The following is a 20,395-nucleotide window of genomic DNA, read 5'->3' on the forward strand; positions in this document are numbered from 1 at the left end:
TTGGAAGGGACAGCTGCCAAAAACTGGGGGCGGCATCACCCCCTGTGGGCGCCATACCTCGCAATGTTAGTTGGCGCCCTGGCTGCAATCTGGCAACTCGCCCAGCCAACATTCCCACCTTGAACCTCCCAAACCACCACCTCACTCTAGTCCGCCCTCACGGCCTGACAGCTCTCTGGAGAAGAGCTCTCGGTGTTTTCTATAAGCGTCTCAAGCCAATTGCCACTTTCCCGTTTTTGTTCTAATTCCATAACGATAATCACCGAGAAACCCCTCTACCGCCGTGGTCCCTACGGAGTAACACGCCGTCTACCGATTCCACCGTCCACCGACCGTCATGGTCCGCCTGAGAGAGATCCCGCGGACCGGGGCCTTTGCCTGGTCGCCCGGTTCTGACGCCCTCGTCGTCACCGGCACCCGCTCCGGCGCAGTCGACGCCGACTTCTCCGACGAGACCAAGCTCGAGCTGTGGGACCTCAACCTCGATTCCCAAGAACAGGGGCTCGAGCTCCAGCCGATAGCTACCATCAGCACAGAGTCCAGGTATACACTAGATCTAGATAGCCGCACCACCATAGAGCTACCTGACCAGACAAACTGACGGGATGGCATCACAGATTCTACGATATAGCATGGGGTGCCCCAAGTGACGAGCACCCATTGGGTGTTGTTGCGGGCGCAATGGAGGATGGATCCCTGCAGCTGTGGGATGCCCAGAAGCTCAAGGACAGCGAAGATGCCCTGATTTCACGCACGACAAAGCACACCGGCCCTGTCAAGTCACTCCAGTTCAACCCCCTGAGACCACACGTTCTCGCCACGGCTGGCTCAAAGGGCGAGCTCTTCATCTGGGACGTTAACGACACCTCGACCGCTTTCCGTCTTGGCACCGCCGCCGCCCAGGATATCGAGTGCGTGGCATGGAACAGGAAGGTTTCCAACATTTTGGCGGCCGGAAGTGCCGGGGGATTTGTCTCAGTCTGGGATCTCAAGACGAAGAAGCTGTCCTTGACCTTGACACCCAAAGACCGCAAGCCCGTCAGTGCGATCGCTTGGGACCCGAACAACTCGACGAGCCTCCTTACCGCGACGTCCGATGACACTAGCCCAGTTATTTCTCTCTGGAATCTGAGAAACTCGCAGGTTCCCGAGAAGACCCTTCAAGGCCACGATCAGGGCATTCTGTCTCTGTCTTGGTGCCAACAGGATCCAGGCCTGTTGATTTCTTGCGGCAAGGACAACCGATCACTCGTGTGGAACCCGCAGACCGGAGAGCGGTATGGCGAGTTCCCCGAGGCCACCAACTGGGCTTTCTCGACACGTTTCAACCCAGTCAACCCCAACTTGTCCGCCATTGCGTCTTTTGATGGCAAGATCACCATCCATACTCTGCAAAACACCAACCCTTCTACGGCGCCAGTGCCCCAAAACAGCTTGGACGATGATGACTTCTTCTCCAAGGCCCCGACCCAGCTTCAGACCACCTCTTTCTCTCTCCCTAGGGCTCCCAACTGGTTTGAGCGCCCTGTCAGCGTATCCTTTGGCTACGGTGGTAAGCTTGTCATTCTCCGCAAGAACGATACGCCCGTTGGTCAGCCCAGGTCTTCCAAGATCCAGATTGTTGGGTTCTCTGTAGACTCAGACATTGGATCTGCCACCGAGAAGTTTGAGGAGGCCTTTAAGAGTGGCGATCTCGCTGGCATCTGTGAGTCGCAGATTGAGTCTGCCAAGACGGAGGAGGAGAAGGCCGAATGGCAGGTGTTGAAGACCCTGAGCGCCTCAGATGGCCGTACCAAGATTGTAGAGTATCTTGGTTACTCCAAGGAAGAAGAGGAGGAGTCCAACGGGGCTGAAGAATCCGAGACTGCCGAGACCACCGAGGCCAAGGAGGAAACAGAAGAGACTGGCCTGGCTCCTCCCCAAGCCAATGGCGACGGCAAGAGGAAGCACAAGCGTGTGACGAGCATGTGGGGTGATGTAGATGATGGCGAGGACTTCTTGTCCGATTTGCCTGCCACCAAGGGCGCCAGAACCGACAACCCGTTCCACCTCCTGAGCGAGGGCAACACCCACCTCGAGGACAAGATTACCAAGGCCATTATCCTGGGCAAGTTCGAAAAGGCCGTCAACATCTGCTTGAAGGAGAACAGGATCGCCGATGCCTTCATTCTTGCTAACTGCGGTGGAAAGGATCTCGTCGACAAGGTCCAAACCGCTTACCTCGCGCAGAAGAAGGGTGCCCCCAGCTATCTCCGCGTGATCAACTCGATCATTGGAAAGAACCTTTGGGATGTCGTCTACAATGCCGACCTCGCCAACTGGAAGGAGACTATGGTTACTCTCTGCACCTTTGCTGATCCCTCCGAATTCCCTGATCTCTGCGAAGCACTTGGAGATCGCATCTACGAGTCCGGGTCGCGAAACGATGCTTCTTTCTGCTACCTTGTCGGCTCCAAGCTGGAGAAGGTGGTGGACATCTGGATCGCTCAGCTCAAGGAGGCCGAGGAGGCTGGGCTGAAGGAGTCCAGTAATGATTCGACTTTCTCGGTCCACGCCAGATCGCTGCAGCAGTTTATCGAGAAGGTTACCGTGTTCCGTGCGGTGACCAAGTTCACCGATGAGGAGAAGAACCTCACCGGCGGCTGGAAGCTCGAGGCTCTGTACAACAAGTATACAGAGTATGCTGATATTGCCGCTGCCCATGGCCAGCTGGCGATCGCTCAAAAGTACCTCGACCTCCTCCCCAACGAGTTCCCTGCTGCCGAGGTTGCGAGAAACCGTGTCAAGCTTGCCACTCAGAAGGCTGCTCCCCAGCCTGCTGCCGCTGCTACTCGGGCTCCTGCCTCTCGCGCGGCTTCTCGCGCCCCTGCGCCTCTGGGTTATCAACAGGCCGCCCCTGTTGCCCCTGTTGCCGCCACACCCGCCAATCCATATGCTCCTCCTGTTCAGGCTCAGCAGCGCGCTCCCGTTCAGAACCCATATGGCCCTACGACTACATCTCAGTACGCCCCTCCAGGTGCCTCCCCATACGCTCCTCAAGGTCAGGGATACGCGCCTTCTCCTCCTGTAGGCGGTGGGTATGCACCTCCCGTTCAGTCTTTCACCTCGGCTGGCCCCCCACCTAGAAGTACCGGGCCCCCGCCCCAGATCAAGAAGGACGTTGGTGCTTGGAATGATCTCCCAGAGTCTATGGCGGCGAAGAAGCCTCCTCCTCGGAGGTCTACCCCAAGTGTCGCCCCGATCGCCTCGCCCTATGGTGGCCCCGCGGGTTTGACCAGCCCTCCCCCAGTTGGCCCCTATCAGCGAGGAGCACCAACACCACCACCTCCTCCTCCCAAGGGCCCTGCACCCCCTCGCAACACGGCTTCTCCTTTGACTGGGCCCCCGCAGGTTGGCCAACAGCTACCGTATAGACCCGGGTCGGCCTCTTCCCATGCTTCCACCAACCCGTACGCGCCTCCACAACCCCAGGTGGCACCTCCGCTGCCATCACCCATGGCTGTTCCCCGGACAGCATCGCCATACAACCCACCTCCCGCTGGTGCCCCTGCCCCGAGCAGATACGCTCCGGCACCAGCGCCGCAAACCTATAGCCAGCCCCCGACGTCCACCCCACTTGCTCCTCCCCCGTCCAACCCGTACGCCCCTGCACCCGTTGCGCACCAGTCGGCACCACCCGTCGGCCAGTACGCACCTCCTCCTCCCCAGGGCGGCCGGCCACCAGTGGGGCCTCCACCCAGCGCCGGTCCTCCCCGTGCTCCCGTAGGACCCCCACCAGCTGGCGGACCGCCCCGTGCTTCTCCTGCCCCGGCTGCGGCTGCCCCTCCACCGCCAGCGGCGGCCAAGCCCAGACATCCCGCCGGTGACCGGTCTCACATCCCTCCCAGTGCTCAGCAGCTGGTGGAAATCTTTAGCCAGGACATGCAGAGAGTAGCAGCCAAGGCTCCCGCTTCGTTCGCGCCGCAGGTCAAGGACACGCAGAAGCGTCTGGGTCTTCTCTTTGACCATCTCAACAATGAGGAGCTCGTCCAGCCAGACACGATTGCGCAGCTGGCTCAGTTGGCGGATGCTCTTGCCAGCAAGAACTACGACGTCGCGAGCAAGATCCAGGTGGAGATTCAAAGGGAGAAGACTGAGCAGTGCGGACAGTGGATGGTAAGTTGTTCTTTTGATTGATGGTTACTATAAAGTTGATTGCTGACTGAGTGTTGCAGGTTGGTGTGAAGCGGTTGATCAGCATGAGCAAGGCGACTCCTTGAGCGGTTGATGGTTGGTAATTTTGCAGGAATGGAAAAGCAGGAGCGGGTGGTTTTGTGCTTGGTAGTGTTGGTAGTAGTACAATATAGCTTGTTGTTATGTGTTGGAGTGTTTTTTCATCTTTTTATCTTAGGACTTTATGAATGAATCACAGTCTTCAAGTTTTGAGCGGTTGTCTGGCAGCTGTTTTCCTGCTTGGAAACTGTGCAAGTGTGTGCGTGGCAACTGCTTTATCCCGAAACCTGACCCCGCAATTATTAGCAACATGAGCCACTCACTCACTCACACACCCGCTTTCGACGGCTCTTACACCTTCCATGTCAACAACATTGACTTGATTACAACCTCGACCACACCAACATCTATCTCACTTTTACTTTTTCACCTTTTTATTTTATTTCATCACGAGTGACAAGAAGGAAAGGAGGGAAGGAAAAATGTCCCACCACTGCCACGACGAACACCACGACCACTCTCATGGTGGGGAGGGAGAACATGACCACAGCGACGACATCACGCCCGCGCTGCAGTTTTCGCTGTACCAGCACATTGACTTTGACGGGGTGGCGACGCTGAATGAGGCTACTTATGGGTCAGGGAAGGAGGTGCTGAAGAAAACGTGGGCGGAGAGGTTGAGGGTTGAGCCTGAGGTTGAGAGCGATGGGGATGAGCAGTTGTTGGTGAATGTGCCGTACGTATTCCTACTGTTTTTTTTTTCTCCTGTTTGGGTATAAGAAAGAAGTGAAAACTGTAGAGCTTTGGAAGTTGGCTGATTTTGTGAGGGAAGATTTACCGGACAGGTCAAGCTGCATAGTATCTTGTTGAGGACATCAGACAGTGATTCTGCGCCAAAGACGATGAAAGTTATCATCAACAGGGATGATGTCGATTTTGATGTTGCTGAGAGCGCAACCGCGACGCAGGAGTTTGAGTTAGCCCGGACGGGGGAGGTGCAGGAGGTTGCGGTGGTGAGGTCCCCCTTCACTTCATACAAAATAAAATGCTGAGACTAAAAAAAAAAAATTTTAAAAAAAAGAGAAGAGCCCGCTTCAACGCCGTCCGCCGCCTGTCCCTCTTCTTCCCCGACAACTTTGGCGACGGGGACGAGGACGTCACGAGGATATCGTACATTGGTTTCAAGGGGGAGTGGATGCAGCTGGGACGAGCACCGGCAAACATCCTGTACGAGGCGGCGGCGAACCCGAGTGATCACAAGGTTAAGGGGGTGGGGGTTAACCAGATGGGAAGTGACATTCAGTAGTAAGAGTCAATTCATGAATAAAATGGGGGGTTGATTTGTTAGAGACAAAAAAAACACTACATGAAATCATCCTCCCAATCTGACCCCCTGTCCTGGTTGCTGGACTGGGCCAGGTTCTCCTCGGTGAAGATGTCGTCGTAGGCGTGGTCCTTTTGGTATTTCTTCTCCTGGCGCTCTTTGGCGATGCGGGCTTCTTCTTTTTTCTGTTTTTATTTTTTTTCCACACACACGTTAATTAACCAAGTTAAAAGAGATAGAAACGGGAGGGATGACTAACCCTCGCCAGAAAAGCACTATGATCCCTCTTCCTCAGCTCTTTGAGTCTATCCTCCTTCTCCTGCCTCAAGTCAGGGTGCTTCTCCACCTTGGTCTTGTTGAGCCTGTTCACGATGGGGTTCTCCCTTTGGGGGATCAGGATCCGCTTGACTTTCTTCTGGTCCTTGAACGAGACCTGGCCGACGGCCATGGAGCCGTCCTTTTTCAGGTTGGACCAGGGGGTGTAGATGATGGTGATGTTGTCCTTTTTGTTGCCCTCGATCGAGTTGGCCTTTGTCAGCTGGCCGAGGTCGGTGAGGAGGGGGTCGGGGATGGCGTCCCAGGTTTGGCCTTCGGGGAGGCGGAGGTAGATGTGGGCTGAGGAGAGCTTGTCTACGTGGAACTGCCTCGAGCGTTAGCGAGGAGATAGGCATGAGTGACGAAGGGGTGTGGAACGTACCCTGAAGAAGAGAAGAGTATGAGGGTGAGTTCTGTAGGTAGGTAGAGGAGGTCTTGGCTGGGACCGGGAACGGTAGGTGAGGCAGGCTTACCAGACATCTTCCTCCCAGCCGTGCTTGATCAGCTCTTCGTCTGTGAGATGTTAGTTTCCGTTCTTCGAACATGGACTTGAACTAACACACTCACTCTCAAACTTGTCCTTGCCAACATAAATGTACGCCGGCGGGTCAACCACGGTCGAGGTGAAATAGTAGACCATTTTGATTCGATTTGCAGAGGATGACCTAAAGAGTGTATGATATACCTGCGGCTGTAAGATCTCTGCTCGCCCTGCTGCTCAGCGTTGCTCCAAAGAGAAGTGAAGAGGGAGCTCCAGAACCTCTGCAACCCAAAACCAATCAATGAATGAGAGGACCAAGTGCAGGCAGGCGACTTCAGCCTTGAAAGGGTTAGGGTTAAGGCTTATCATGCCCAGTCCCCGGTAGGGGCAGATCGGTTTATCGGAGCCCGAATCCCAGTCCAGTTCGAGCTTCCCAAATTTCTCTGCTGCCGCCGCGGCCGATCGACCTTGAACCCGCGACACCTCGCCGTCGTCGCCGCCTTTTTTTCTCACCAGGGGTTCGACGCCATAACCCAAATGCCATAACCCGACGACAAGCACACCGAGAGAACCAATTGACCAACCCCTCGAGGGTGCATCACACAGCAACAAAAATGGCCCCCCGACTGGCGCCAGCAGGCGCAGGACTCACCCTCCGACTACCCCTCCGAACAACCTCCCCGGCCTCCCTCCTCCGAACAACGCAATTCCACACTTCCACCCCCCAATCTGTAAAACTCGGCTGGTCCACCCTCCCCCCCCGCGCCAAACCAACCCGCTTCAACCAAGTCACCTCCGGCCTCCCCGCCCCCACCGCCGGCCCAGCCGCCGCCCTCAAGCGAAAAGCCCAGTCCACGCCCGTCCGCGCCGGCGTGCTGGCCATAAAGAAGGGCATGACCGCCTTCATGGGCCTGACCGGCACACGCATCCCCTGCACCGTCCTCCAGCTCGACCGCGTCCAGACCGTCCTCAACAAAACAAGAAAAGACCACGGGTACTGGGCCGTGCAAGTCGGTTTCGGGGAACGTGACCCGAAAAACGTTGGCGCGCCGATGCTGGGGTACTACGAAGCAAAGGGCATCGCGCCCAAGGAACAACTCGCGGAATTCAAGGTCAGGGATGAGAAGGGGTTGCTGCCGGTCGGTGTGCAGCTCATGCCGGACTGGTTCTACATCGGGCAGAGGGTTGACGTGAGGAGTAACTCCCGGGGTATGGGTTTTGCGGGTGGCATGAAGAGGCATGGGTTTTCGGGGCAGGAGGCGTCGCATGGTAATTCGAAGAACCATCGGACTATTGGTTCTGCTGGTCCTTCGCAGGGTAGCGGCAGCAGAGTGCTGCCGGGGAAGAAGATGCCCGGACGGATGGGGAACCAGAGGGTTACGGTGCAGAACCTGCCGATCCTCCTGATTGATAACGATCTTGGGATCGTGGTTGTCAAGGGGGCTGTGGCGGGGCCGAAGGGGTGCGTGGTCAAGATTCAGGATGCGTGCAAGAAGCCGCCGCCGCCGGAGGAGCACATTGAGAAGACGATGAGGGCTTTGAAGGAGAGGTTTCCCAATGCGGAGGAGCATTTGCAGCAGGCGAGGGAGAGGCATCTCGAGCTGAAGAGGGCCAGACGGGAAAAAAGGATAGAGGAGATTTTGGCTGGGGGGTGGGAGCCGACGAGGGAGCAGGCCGAGATGATGGAGCGGGCGGCTGCTGAGGATGGGCATGAGAGTTTGGGTGGGGAGCAGCAGCAGGCTACGTTGTAAAGGGGGGGAGAGGCCTTTGGTGTTTTTGTTTGATTATTTTTGAAATGTATGATATTTACACTAAATGTACAAGTACTGGGATGTGTGAGAGTGTGCCTCTTTCACTGATGTCATCTGACTACTTCCTGAACCCCCTCTTGGCAGCAAAGCTATCACCCTCATCATCATCCAGATCAATCCCCAGCTGGTCAGCCCCCGTCATGGCCTTGAAGGGATCCTCGGCTCCGTCCAGCAGGTCAATCTTCTTTCCCCCATCCATCTCCAAGCTCCACTCTGTCGTCTCAAACACGCCCCTTGGCGACGGCCTGAACGAGGCAAACCGCATGACGCCCTCCCCCTTTGTGCCCTTCACCCTGAACGTAATATCGATCCTGCCCTGGACCTGGTTGAGAGTGCCAGAGATCCAGGGGATCTGCTGCGCAAAGTAGATGTTGTCGCCAAGGTGCTCGCGGCCGACGTCCGAGGTGCGGAGGGCGTAGAGGGTGGCGCCGACGACGGGGGAGGAGAACTTTTGGTAGTTGAAGATGGCGACCGAGGCGACGCCCACACAGAGGGCGAAGAGGGGGAGGGTTTTCATCCATTTGGAGGAGGGGAGGGCTGAATTCACACGTTAGACTTGGAAAGAGGGAAGTGGGAATGCTATGGGGTTACACACGGGGAAGCTCTCTGTCTGCTCTGCGCTCCATGAGGGGGCCGTCGCCTCGTTTGGGGGCTGGTATTAAGGTTCGTTTTTGTATTTGCTGCCTGAGGGGTTGTGTCCGCTGTGATATTTGGGAGGGTATCCGCCTGAAGAGGGCCGCCCTTTGTGTTAACCTTGACAGCAGCATGTTGGGAGTCGTTGTGGTTTTGCGACTGGGGTATCCGTAGAGGTTCGTTGATTCTAGCTCAAGCAAGCAAGGCAGCCCACTTTGGAGAGCTCGTTCGAGGGCTTGGCGGGAAGCTTGGTAGTCATGGATTGATGCATCTTATTGGGTTATGCGAGAAAGGATATGGGGTGCATAATCGCTTTAACCGAGAGTTTCTTTCAACTACACTCACACTTCAAACTTCATTTCATGGCTGAATAGCCTCGGATGGTTTTCCTTTGTTTGAACACCCCGCAGATTTGATCAGCCACCATGGCGGGACAGTTTACCGTGTCTAGGGAACCCTCCGACCGGCAAGATAAAAAAAAACAATCCGAGAAATAGTAACGTTGGAATGCCATAGCAGCGGCACAGCGAGCGTTGTTGGGACGAAAACGAGAATTACAGTTGGAGCCGGTGATATATGCTGTGTAACAGAGTAGGTATGAGCTAAGTCTTCGGACTGGAATCGGCTTAGAAGGATGACTTGGCAACCAGGATGGAACGGTTTTCTTAGTAGATCTCACAAATCTACTCATCAGGCATCAGGGGCTGTGGAAATGCCTACCATGAGAGACCAATGAAGAAGCATATTCATTCATCTACCATCACATCCCCGTCGTCTCGCTTGTCCGCCACACGGACAAAAACTCGGTATATACGTCATCCAGGATTTCTCACTGAATCCTTCATCCCAGCTCACACGACTACCCTCTTACACAAAGCCCAAGCAGTTATCCTGGACAAGTCCCGCAGTACAAACCACCGAAACAGTAGATAGACTTGGGCCAGTCCACCACCGCCCGGACTAACACAGACAAAAACAATACAACCACTGACCTCTATTGTTTGTTTTCTCCCCATCTCCCAGCCAGCAAAACCCGTCTAGACCCAAGCCACCTGCCTCGTTGTGCGTTTCACTCATATATTCACCCACTTCTCACTCTTCCCCACCCTCCCCAATTCCCTCCACGCACCCTCTCTGTCAACTACCGCCCGTTATTTTCAGCCCCCGGGAAGCATACCACCCCCCAATTCTTCAACATGGTAGCCGCCACCGCTGGCGGCTGGCTCCCCCCCCGCCTCCCAACCCCCTTTGTCTACCCATCCTCATCAGTAGGGACCTCAACCTCGTCGAGCGGTCGCCGCGGCGGCGGCGGCGGCGGTGTCTACACCGAACTCAACAGAAGCCATTCCTCTCCCTCTCCCCACCCATCAACCCCCAACCCCTCGCTCACAACCCCCACGCCTGAACTTGACAACAACTCGAGGGGGTTTCTACTACCGGAATCAGAATCAAGGATACCACCCCGAAAACCGATAATCATGAACGGCAGAGAAAAATACCGGCATCACAACTTCCCGCCTGCGGCGCCGAAATCGTGGATAAAGTACATTATCCTGGTCACGGTACTGCTAGCAATGGACGGGATCATCTCCCTTGCGCTCGTCTCATCAACCATGTCTTTTCTCCATAACTACGGAAAGGGACCCTTCGAGATGGGCTACCCGTTGGGTGTGTCTGGCTTCCTGCTCTCCGGACACCCGGCCGGCTTGGTGACGAACCATGGGCATGCTGTCAATGCGGCGGGTGGGACGGCGGTGGTGGTAGTTGGGGGAGGGGGGGTGTTGGGCTTGTGGGGGTTGTGGAGGTTTCATTCGCGGGTGGGTTTATCTCTTTTATGATCACAGAAACAAGAAGGAGATGCTGACAAAAAATAGAGAAGAAAAGACTATGCAAACTACACTCGTTCCCCACTGCCCAGGGTTTTTCAGGCCTGGGCTGTTGTTGTGGTCTTGTCGTTTTTGCTTTCGCTTGGGGCGTTGGCGTACACTTTTGTCGAGACGAGGCGGACGAGCGGGCAGAGTATTGATCCGAATGTGGCCGAGGAGTACCAGTTTCCACGGTTGTATCCTGATGATAGGTGGACGCCCGAGACTTGGTTTGAGGCTGTGATTGCGTTGCCGATGGAGGATTCGATGGATGAGGAGGTGATTAGGGAGAAGCTGAGGTTGATGAGGGGGTGGAAATGGAATACTATTCCCATGTTTCTGCTTGGGTTGACATTGGCAGGGTTGGTGGTGAGGGAAGTGGCGGTGTTTGGGGGGTGGGGGTCTAAGGGGAGGAGGGTGAGGAAAGAGAAGAGACAGGAGGAGTTGGGGATGGCAGGGTTGAATGGGATGAGTGGATATAGGGGAGTTGGGGATGGGCCGTTATGAGGCTCGGTACAATAGTGGTTGATTCTTGTCTGGAATGCTCTGGTCTTTTCTGATCGTTGAGTTACACCTTTGATCAGTCTGTTGCGTCTAGTTCTGCTCGGGCTCGACATTGTGATGAAATAACACTTTTGATTCTGTGATAATTCGACATATTCATGTGTTGATCAACTTGTGGTGCCATAAGTGCCAGATCAGAGTTGAGGATGTAGGTATGCAAATACCGAATCCTATGCCGTCTACCGGCATTTCACCTCTTATATGCCTCTATCCATCATAACTACGGGGCCGCCAAGACCAAACGGTTGCGCAGCTGTCAACGGCAGCCACGGAAGCTTCACAGCAACTGTCATTTCACGAAGCCTTCTTCTCACCGAATCCCCAGTTTCACTCTCAACACTTCTCAACCACACACAGACAGAATCCTCCAACCAACAAAAGAAATGCCACGAAGAACCCCCACCCCCAACCTCACCACCCTAACCTCAAAGCTCGAATCGGCCTCGACCCGCCTCCGCAAAAGCTTCAAATACACCGACGACAACAGCACCGACGATGACATCCCAGAAGTGATGGACGAACAAGGTATTTCCCTTCTCCTTCTTTCTCCCCCACTTTATCCATTCGCTAACCTCTTCCCAGAACAAGAAACCCTCATCACAACCCTCACCACCCGCAATGCCCACTCCAACACCCTCACCCTCCGCCTCCTCCTCACCCTCCCCGTCCTCTCTTCCCTCCCCTACCTCCTTTTATTCCCCACATCTCCCCCCATCTTCCCCCTTCTAGCCCTCTCCTCCCTATCATCAACCCTCTACCTGCTGTACACCCTCCCCGTCACCTCGACAGGCTTCAACGCCCTCGACAAACCACCCCCCAGCATCCAAGGGAAGATAATCCAACCGCCAGTTGCCAAGTCCCCGTTGGAAGAGTACCTCCCCTGGTTGAACTTGTTGCTAGTGACAGTACTAGCATTAATGGGCTTAGTGCAAGAGAAAACAGGAAAAGGTGGGGGGCCTCACCCGGTATTGCTAGGCGTGCTACCGGGCGTGGTGTACGGCGTTTGTGTTGCAACAAAAAAGACGATGGCGGGGGTGGATGTGGAAAAGGAGTTGGGCCGGTTGAGGTATGGGTATAAGGGTGCTTGAGTTTTACACATTCATACATTACATACGTCTAGAAAGATATCAAAAATATATCTCACACACTCACACACTCACACACTCACACACTCACACACACAAATCTTTGACAAACTGAAATATTGGTAAACCAGAAAGGGGAAAGGATAGTGATAAACTCAAAAAGTGTATGACAATGGCCAAAGCTGAGTTATCTATATGCCATGTTCCTCCAAATCCCATACCATGGCAAAGATATACACCTAAAAATACGCCAGATAACATCACCACGCCGGCCTGTCGTTTCTGCACTGTACCAACCCCCCAAAACATAACCCTGTCAACCGCCCCAAAACTGCTCTTATCCCACGATCAAGCCTTCTTAGGCCGTCCCCCAGGCTTCGCAGCCGGCTTAGCCTTGGCCCTGACCGGCACATCCTCCTCCTCAGCCTCATCATCATCCATCACCACCGCCGCTGCCGCCTTCTTCTTCGCCGCCGCCGTCTTCTTCGGCGCAGCAGCCTTCTTCGGAGCAGCCTTCTTCTTGGACGCCTTGACATACTTGTCCTTGCTCAAGTCCAACTCCTCCTCTTCATCATCCACCGGCTCCGCAACAGCCGCCTCATCATCATCCTCCTCCTCAATCGCCTCCTCCAAGTCAGGCACGTCACGGCTCATCTTCTTGGCTTGAGCAGGGAGGTTGGTCGCCCGCATAAAGGGGACAGGGTGGGAGGCTTGGTTGTATCTATCATTTTACGTTAGTATTTTGGTACGAGAAAAAAAAAAAGGGGGGGGGGGTGGAGAAAGAGAAACATACATCCTCGTAAACGCCGACTTTGTCTGCGTGTCGATATTCACCTTCTCCTCGTCCTGCTCACCCACTCCCAGCTCCTTGATAAAGTCAAAGTCTTCCCTCGTCAAGTAGTAGCTATCCATCAGCTCAATCACATCCTCCACCGCCTCCTTGCCTTCCAGCTCCAGCTTCTTCACGAGCTGGCGCCACAGCACAGGCAAGTACTGCTGGCGAATCTCATTATGATCGCCAGAAGACTTGAGACGCATGTGGGAGTGAATCTCACGGACGTAGCGGGACAGCTTGCCGTACTTGCTGTTGTTGCCCAGCCAAGAGGTAAACGTAGGCTGAGCGCCGAACTGGCCGGCAATGTAGGAGGCCGGCTTGACGGTGCTAAAGACGGCATGAGTAGGCATCAGAGACCAGTGTTGCTGGGGACCGTGGATCATCCGGTCAACCAGATCGCCATCGCTGATGCTCTCAGCCGCCATGTCGACCAGCTCAAGATGCTTCAGGTTCTGCTCCTTTGGATGCATGCCCACACCCCCTATAGCACTGGGCTTGGCGCGCAGGTAGTTCTCCTGCACCATCAGGTAGCTGAACTCGTGGTCGTTGAAGTACAGCTCAATCTTGTCGTTCAAGGTCGCCTTGCTGGCAGAGCTAAACATGCCACCGCCAATAATCTTTTGGCAAATGTCCCATGGCTTCAAGATGACGTGCTTCTCCCAGGCCTTGGCCATCGCCTTGGTCTGATCAAAGTCCATCGTGGTCTGGTCAAGTTTCGCCGTGGCCAGCATGTTGATGATCTGCCGGATGTCCTTCCCGCTGCCCTCAATCAAGGCGTTGACGACTGGAAGAGGCATCTTCAGACCTTCTCTGTGGCAGATGGTCATGACACGAGAGCGAATCTGATCAACAGTCGGACGTTGGAACTTGATGTCGAAAGCAACGTGATCAAACGGCTTCATCTTTGGCAGACGGCGGTCGTTGCAAATGAGGATCATGGGCACCTCAGTCTTCTTGCAGAGTTTGGCCAGCGCACCAACACCGCCACGATCACCAGCAGACATACCATCCACCTCGTCCATGACCAGAACGATCTTCTTCTTGGCCGCATCCGCAGTTTTGCCATCGCCAGCAAAGTAGCCCAATAACGAGGTGTTGTTGACAACCTCCATGACCCCGTTCTCAACAAGCTTTTTGCTGCGGCTGTCGGAAGCATTGCTCTCAATGACATCGTACCCCTCCAGCTTGGCGGCGAGGTGGGCCGAAGTAGTCTTGCCAATACCTGGCGGGCCAGAGATGATGACTGCTCGGTAACCACCCATGCCATCAGCACCCCTCTTTTGAAAGTCGTACTTTTTGTGCTTGGGCCAATTCTTAAGCCAACCCTGGATCCTCTCTACGTTTGCCTTGTTGCCGCAAATCTGGTTGAGGGCAGTAGGAGCGTACTTTGATGTCCAGAGTTGGGTAAGGGGTACCGTTGGCTGGGGAGCTGGAGCTGCGGTTCCACGGGCGGCAGCAGCAGCTTTGGCAGCCCTCGTCGCCTCGGCTCGCTTGATCTTTTCTTCCTCCTCCATGCGAGCAGCTTCCTCTCTGGCTTTCTGTTCCTCCTGCTCGAGCTTCTTTCTGGCAGCCTCAGACCCCTTGCCACCACCGCCACCAGCAGGCATAGTCTTGATGAGATAGAACAGGCCTTCCTCGTCAATAGTCTTGATGTTGTGCTCCTTGATCTTCCTGAGCTTGCTGGGGCCGGCGTCGTCACCGAGGACGACAAAGTCCGTCTTGCTGCTTGGAGCGCCGGTGACCTTGCCGCCATATCGTTTGACCAGGGCTTGACCATCTTCACGGGATATTGTCTTGAGCAGCCCAGTGAAGACAAATGTCTTGCCGACAAGGCAGTCCTCCTCTCCTTCGGGAATGTCAACAGTACCAGCCAACGGAGCCGGACCAGCATTGCCGCCACCGCCCTTGTTCTTGAAATCAAACTTCCAATTCGGGTCCTTCGGGGGAGCATCAGGTGCCTGAATCGTCGGAATATTGGCAAGAATGTCCTTGACATCATCCGGCTCAGCATCAGCGTCCTTCTTGGCTTTCGTGGCGCGAGGTTTCGCAGGTGCTGCCTTCTTGGGAGCGGGCTTCTTTTTGACCACCTCCTCCTCTGACTCCTCGCTGTCGGTGACTGGTGACTTTCGCTTCTTACTCGCGGCAGAGGCAGCTGGTTTCTTAGCAGCTGGTTTCTTGGCGACTGGTTTCTTTGGCGCAGGTTCGAAATCGTCCTCCTCAGACTCATCCTTGACCTTCTTCACAGAACGGGAAGCAATCCGTTTGGGCTTGGGTTGTGGCTCCTCCTCGCTTTCCTCCTCTTCGTAGTCATCCTTCTTTCTCTTGTTACCTCTGACGTCAGCGGCAAAGATGTCGTCTCCCGCGTCCTCGTCCTCGTTGTCAACAAATGCGTCGTCATCGTGGATGGTGTGCTTCTTGTAGGTGGTGACCGGCTTCTTCGTCTTTGTCTCAGGGGCAGGCTTGGCGGCCGGTTTGGATCGTGGGCTGGAGCGCACAGGGAGCTCGGGCGTGGGTTTGGCGGCAGCCTTCTTTGGCGTGCTCGACGTGGTAGTGGCAGCTAGTTTGGCCTTGGTGGAAGCAAAGTACTGTGATGTCGAGATTTCAGTGCCCTTGGCTTCGATCGGCGCCCTGCGAAGCGTAAGTCACAACCCGTGCAAGTATCACGATACTACAACCAAACATACGCTGCCTTTTTTCTCGGTGTGCTTCTGGTACTCTTCTTCACCCTGTCGAAATGTCAGCTATGTCTCACGAAGAATCATCGAGGCAACCTACTCTACCACCTCCTCATCCTCATCACTGTCCTCGACGACCTTTCTCGCTTCTGGAGCAGTGTCAGCAACCCATTACTACCCTTCCGAACCCAAAGGTAAACCCACTGCCGCGCCCCTTTTTCTCCTCCTCCTTCTTCTTGGGCGCAGGCTTCGATGGCGCCGCCGCCGCACCGCCCTTTGGTGCAAAAAACGACCGAATATCAGGCATGGTGGTTGTGGTCGTTGTGCCCTCAGGAAAGCCTTCCAATTGAAAATCGAGCGAAAAAGAGAACACCTCTGCCTTTAAAAAAATGCAAAAATTTAAACCCGTTTGAATCGCCGCTGCCGTTGTCAAAAAGGGGGGTTTTAATGGTAGCCAACCGTTGAAGCCTAGAAAGAAACTCGATATCGGCAAGTGAAAGGGAAACGCGCTCGGAAAGTGGTGACGCGAATCCTACCTACTTGCTCTCTCCTCTTGGCGCGACGACCCAGACAGACCACTTTAAACTTTATGCCCCACTTTCAACCACCTTTCATAGCCCAAGCTCCCACCCCGGACTTTTTGCCTGCCGAAGTTATCCCGAACTGGAGCCAGCAGCTTTTTGGAATTGGCGCGCAACACCACCACCACCACCATATCTGGTGATAGCGAGGAGCTCTTTGATAACCCCCGCCGTTCCAGCACCCCAGCAGCCAACCGCAAAAATGCCACCACGACCCTCCCCCCCCCTCTCCTCCCTCCTCAGCGCCCTCACCTCCCTCCGCCTCACCACCCCCCGCCCATCCCCCCTCAACCATGCCACCACCACCATCCGCACCTTCACCACCACTCCAACACTCCAAGGCTCCTGGCTAGAACCAAACCTCCTCCGCAAAAACAAAATGATGAAAGGCCGTCCCCGGGTCCCAACCGGCGGCTCAACCAAAGGAACGACCGTCGTCTGGGGCGACTACGGGCTCAGGATGTGCGACCACGGGAGACGCATCAGCGCCAAACACTTCAAGATGGCCGAGGACACCATCAAGGCACGGCTCAGGGGGCAAAAGTACAGGTTGTACAAACGAAAGTGCTGCAATGTGGGGGTGTTTATTAGTGGGAATGAGGTTAGTTCACCGCACCCTTTCTTTGAGTTGTGGTGGGTGATAGGGGATGGTGTGGAAGGGGAGTGGAGGAGGGGAGGAGGGGAGGAGGGGAGGTGGTATAGGGGGATCCGGGGGGGTTCATGTCAAATGGAGTCGATACCGAAAAAAACAGTATCAAAAAAGGCGGAGATCTGGGGTCATGAGGAGGAAGGGTTCGCACCAAAAAGCGCTGCACCTAATGCGACGGGGTTGATATCATGGGATCAACATCCAGAACAACCACCAGAAAGCACCGCTCAACAAGAACCATGCTAATACCCCCCAAATAGATGCGCATGGGCAAAGGAAAAGGCTCCTTCGACCACTGGGCCGCCCGCGTGGCCGCCAACCAGGTCATCTTCGAGATCCGTGGCGTCCTCCACGAGCAGGTCATTCGAGACGCCTTCAGGCTGGCAGGCAACAAGCTGCCCGGTCAGTACGAAATCATCACCAAGAACGACCCCCCCGTAGTCGGCATCACCAAGCTCGAAAACGGTCTCACCCTCGAAGACCTCAAGAGGCCGAGGAAGAAGCTTCCTGCCCCTGTTGTCGAAGAGACATCCACATCTGCCACAGAGGCGACCTCGAGTGCTCCTCCTCCTTCATAGTTTTACAAAAGGGGGGAGAAGGGACAGGAAAAGGGAATAATGAACCAAGTGTATAAAAATGTTTTATTAGAAGGGATATGAAAAAAAACTGTACAATCAATCTAGGCACTGAGAGAGAAAAATCTCGGTGAGTGAAACAGAGAGACATTAAAAGGCTGATCCTGGGAGCTTGGAACCTGTGATATCAAAGTGGCATGTCACATGTGCATAGGGGGCAATGTTTCGATATAAAGTTGGGAGATATGGGGTTGACACTTCCGAGGCAGTTAACTGCCAGCTACACTTCGAGGAACGGGCAAACAAAAGCATAGTTTACAGTAGCAAGTTACGGAGCGGTCTGATATGCCCTTCCAAAACAGCCAAAGTCACATCACCTGGCAAGACGGCACAAGGATAAGAGGCAATCAATCCCAAACTCCAAGGGTATTCACAATGCATTCATAAAACAACGCCTGATGGACAGACAAAATTATCATCGAGTGTAGCCTTCACGGCACACTGGTCCATTCCTTTTTCTCTCTCTGCTCAGCTAAGACCAGATTCTCCATAGCATAGCTCCCGAGTTCCTCAAACGAGTACCAGACCTCGCCCAGTCAACGATGCCAAAAAGCACGTCTGAGATGCCACCAAACAGGAGAACCAGAGCCGAACCAGCCCCATCATCGTCTCCTCTGCCATCATTGAAAATGACACGGTCAACGACGACCGCGCATTTACCTGTAGCGCCAGAGGGAGAGGGTGTTGTGGCGCTTCCAGGTCTTTCTGCGGCCAGCCTTGGTCTTGTTGTAGCGGTGGCCCTTGTTGAGACCGCGGGACTTCTTGCCGGTGGCAGTGAGGCCGCGGGACTCGCGGTGCTTGTGCACGGGGTTGACGATCCAGTTGATGCGGGGATCGCGGCGGATGGCCTTGTGCTGGGGGTCGACGAGGATGACCTCAAAGTACTTGTAGGTGGAGTCCTGGTTGATCCAGTAAGAGTTGAGGACGCGGAGGTTGGCGCAACGGCGGCCGACACGCTCCTCAGCGGTGGCCTTGAGGGAGCGCTGGTACTTGAGCTGGTTCACACCCTGGTTGGTGGGCTTGCCTGTGAAGTGAAGGGTTGGTCAGCTCCTGTTCCTCTTTATAAAAAAAACGGACAAAAACATACCGTAAGTAGCACCCTTGGGGACGGGCTTCTTGCGACCACCACGGCGGACACGCACGCGGTAGATGACATAGCCCTGCTTGGCCTTGTAGCCGAGGCGGCGGGCCTTGTCGGGGCGGCTGGGGCGGGAAGCACGGTGGATGACGTTCAACTGGCGGAGCTATATTGATGCACTCTCAGCAAATGTTCAACGAGTGTATAGCAAGGGCGGTGGTCAATCGCAACAGAGGTTTCCCGAAAAAAATCCCCCATTGCGATGCCAACCGTCCACATGTTCTCTCGGATATCGGATATTAACTGACCTCCCAGCAGCGAACCCGGAGAAGGAAGCGAACGACATCGCTCTGCTTCTTCTTGGAGAGCTCTTCGAGGTACTTGAGGGCGCCCATTTTGCCTGTGCAGAGTCTCGCCCGTCAGCGTTTTGTTGCCAGAATGAAAAATGAGGCAATTGAAATGTTCCTGAGCAGAGAGCTGCAAGAAATTGTCGTCGTCTCAGTGGCGGGAGGAGGGAGGGGGTGCAGCACTCACCGGATTCCTGTGGTTAGTACGGAAGGGAGTTCGTGATCGGGAGTCGAAGGTTGCCAAAAATCGAGAATTTTGCAATTGTGAGGGAAACCCGCAAGCCCTAACAGTGGGCAGGGCGCTAGACCAATTCTGGAATCGTGCGTGTGGTCCAAGCTCCACCTGCCCCACCTCCCAATTTCACGTCTTGGCATGCTGGAGACCCACCGTTCTTAAACTTGAGATTGATAGCTCGGGGTTCTGGACTTGGGACAGCTCTTCAGACTGCACGGCAATTGGCATTCCTGTTTTCAAAACGAAAACAAATCAGATTCATTTTCGTCAAAATTCACATTCAAGCATCACACACCAATTCTCATCAAAATCAGCACAGTCTCAATTAAAAGCCGCCAACTACCTGAAAAGACTAGGCCCCAGGAGCCAACTAAAAGAAGTGAATCCGCAACGAAAGCAAAAAAGAAAAGAAGAAAAAAAACAAGAAAAAACAGAAAAAAGGAAAATCGCAAATCTTTGTAATGCCCATATCAGTTGATCCATTCCTAAACCAAGTTCGAAAAAGTTCCCGTTTTGTAGTATCAGATTACATAATGCTCCCCCGTTGAAGCTCCCCTTTCTGTCTGTCTATGGCAAAGTCTTCTGTTCGTCAAATGGAGAAAGCGACGGCTCGACGTCTGAGCAAAAAGAAAAATAAGAAAAATAACTGAAAAGGGGGGTTTTTTTTTTTTTAAAAAAAAAAAAAAAAAAAAAGAATGTAAGTGACTTTGTCTGGCCAAAAGGTTTCAAGAAAATTAGATCTCAGAGAAGAGAAAATAAAAACAGGCCAAGCCAGCTGTTTGGCAATACGGAACATGTCCTGACCAAACCAACCGCCCGCCAACGCCCCTAAAAAAGCAAGTGGTCGCCCTCGGGCAAACCATGATGTAATGTTGACATGTCCCATAAGCCTCGTGCCTCATGATGAAAAGGATTGACCGTCCCAGAAATCTCTTCATGCCCTAGTCTTTCTTTTCTGTATCTCGGTTCCAAATGAGCGAAGTCTCGTCGTCTTAGGTCATCTTAACGCGCTGGGAAATCGAAACGCAGCAAGTAAATACAAGTACAAAGGCGTAGCTGTTGTAAAGCAC

At 54.4% G+C, this 20,395-nt stretch overlaps 10 protein-coding genes across 10 annotated transcripts; 6 read left to right on the plus strand and 4 right to left on the minus strand.

The window, feature by feature from the left end:
- Positions 1–337: 337 nt before the first annotated feature.
- Positions 338–4,259, plus strand: SEC31 (protein transport protein S31; the record flags this gene model as incomplete). The annotated part of the gene is made up of 3 exons (XM_062889195.1): positions 338–543; positions 618–4,155; positions 4,215–4,259. 3 exons carry the CDS (start codon positions 338–340, stop codon positions 4,257–4,259), a joined length of 3,789 nt encoding a protein of 1,262 aa, XP_062745153.1.
- A 435-nt stretch (positions 4,260–4,694) lies between these two features.
- Positions 4,695–5,821, plus strand: QC762_309010 (uncharacterized protein; the record flags this gene model as incomplete). The annotated part of the gene is made up of 3 exons (XM_062889196.1): positions 4,695–4,948; positions 5,045–5,225; positions 5,294–5,821. The coding sequence occupies 3 exons, from the start codon at positions 4,695–4,697 to the stop codon at positions 5,516–5,518; spliced, it is 660 nt and encodes a 219-aa protein (XP_062745154.1). The 3' UTR covers positions 5,519–5,821.
- Positions 5,524–6,598, minus strand: QC762_309020 (uncharacterized protein). Its single transcript, XM_062889197.1, has 3 exons — positions 6,419–6,598; positions 5,796–6,166; positions 5,524–5,721 (listed from the first exon to the last, which is right to left on the minus strand). The coding sequence occupies exons 1-3, from the start codon at positions 6,489–6,491 to the stop codon at positions 5,575–5,577; spliced, it is 591 nt and encodes a 196-aa protein (XP_062745155.1). The 5' UTR covers positions 6,492–6,598; the 3' UTR covers positions 5,524–5,574.
- A 348-nt stretch (positions 6,599–6,946) lies between these two features.
- On the plus strand, positions 6,947–8,083 carry QC762_309030 (uncharacterized protein; the record flags this gene model as incomplete). Its single annotated transcript, XM_062889198.1, has 1 exon — positions 6,947–8,083. The coding sequence occupies one exon, from the start codon at positions 6,947–6,949 to the stop codon at positions 8,081–8,083; it is 1,137 nt and encodes a 378-aa protein (XP_062745156.1).
- Positions 8,084–8,144: 61 nt separating this feature from the next.
- On the minus strand, positions 8,145–9,055 carry COA1 (cytochrome oxidase assembly protein 1). The gene is made up of 2 exons (XM_062889199.1): positions 8,739–9,055; positions 8,145–8,680 (listed from the first exon to the last, which is right to left on the minus strand). The coding sequence occupies exons 1-2, from the start codon at positions 8,908–8,910 to the stop codon at positions 8,202–8,204; spliced, it is 651 nt and encodes a 216-aa protein (XP_062745157.1). The 5' UTR covers positions 8,911–9,055; the 3' UTR covers positions 8,145–8,201.
- Positions 9,056–9,972: 917 nt separating this feature from the next.
- QC762_309050 (uncharacterized protein) lies at positions 9,973–11,148 on the plus strand (the record flags this gene model as incomplete). Its single annotated transcript, XM_062889200.1, has 2 exons — positions 9,973–10,593; positions 10,651–11,148. The coding sequence occupies 2 exons, from the start codon at positions 9,973–9,975 to the stop codon at positions 11,146–11,148; spliced, it is 1,119 nt and encodes a 372-aa protein (XP_062745158.1).
- A 322-nt stretch (positions 11,149–11,470) lies between these two features.
- On the plus strand, positions 11,471–12,335 carry QC762_309060 (uncharacterized protein). The gene is made up of 2 exons (XM_062889201.1): positions 11,471–11,730; positions 11,788–12,335. The coding sequence occupies exons 1-2, from the start codon at positions 11,589–11,591 to the stop codon at positions 12,291–12,293; spliced, it is 648 nt and encodes a 215-aa protein (XP_062745159.1). The 5' UTR covers positions 11,471–11,588; the 3' UTR covers positions 12,294–12,335.
- A 60-nt stretch (positions 12,336–12,395) lies between these two features.
- Positions 12,396–16,543, minus strand: rfc1 (DNA replication factor C complex subunit Rfc1). The gene is made up of 5 exons (XM_062889202.1): positions 16,005–16,543; positions 15,901–15,949; positions 15,810–15,851; positions 13,084–15,753; positions 12,396–13,011 (listed from the first exon to the last, which is right to left on the minus strand). The coding sequence occupies exons 1-5, from the start codon at positions 16,105–16,107 to the stop codon at positions 12,639–12,641; spliced, it is 3,237 nt and encodes a 1,078-aa protein (XP_062745160.1). The 5' UTR covers positions 16,108–16,543; the 3' UTR covers positions 12,396–12,638.
- mrpl16 (39S ribosomal protein L16, mitochondrial) lies at positions 16,428–17,767 on the plus strand. The gene is made up of 2 exons (XM_062889203.1): positions 16,428–16,982; positions 17,291–17,767. Exons 1-2 carry the CDS (start codon positions 16,584–16,586, stop codon positions 17,606–17,608), a joined length of 717 nt encoding a protein of 238 aa, XP_062745161.1. The 5' UTR covers positions 16,428–16,583; the 3' UTR covers positions 17,609–17,767.
- A 341-nt stretch (positions 17,768–18,108) lies between these two features.
- rpl15 (60S ribosomal protein L15) lies at positions 18,109–19,331 on the minus strand. Its single transcript, XM_062889204.1, has 3 exons — positions 19,052–19,331; positions 18,753–18,909; positions 18,109–18,689 (listed from the first exon to the last, which is right to left on the minus strand). Exons 1-3 carry the CDS (start codon positions 19,136–19,138, stop codon positions 18,322–18,324), a joined length of 612 nt encoding a protein of 203 aa, XP_062745162.1. The 5' UTR covers positions 19,139–19,331; the 3' UTR covers positions 18,109–18,321.
- Between the last annotated feature and the right edge of the window lie 1,064 nt (positions 19,332–20,395).

Source organism: Podospora pseudocomata, chromosome 3 (assembly GCF_035222375.1).
Source record: "Podospora pseudocomata strain CBS 415.72m chromosome 3, whole genome shotgun sequence".
In the NCBI taxonomy this organism is placed as follows: Eukaryota; Fungi; Ascomycota; class Sordariomycetes; order Sordariales; family Podosporaceae; genus Podospora; species Podospora pseudocomata.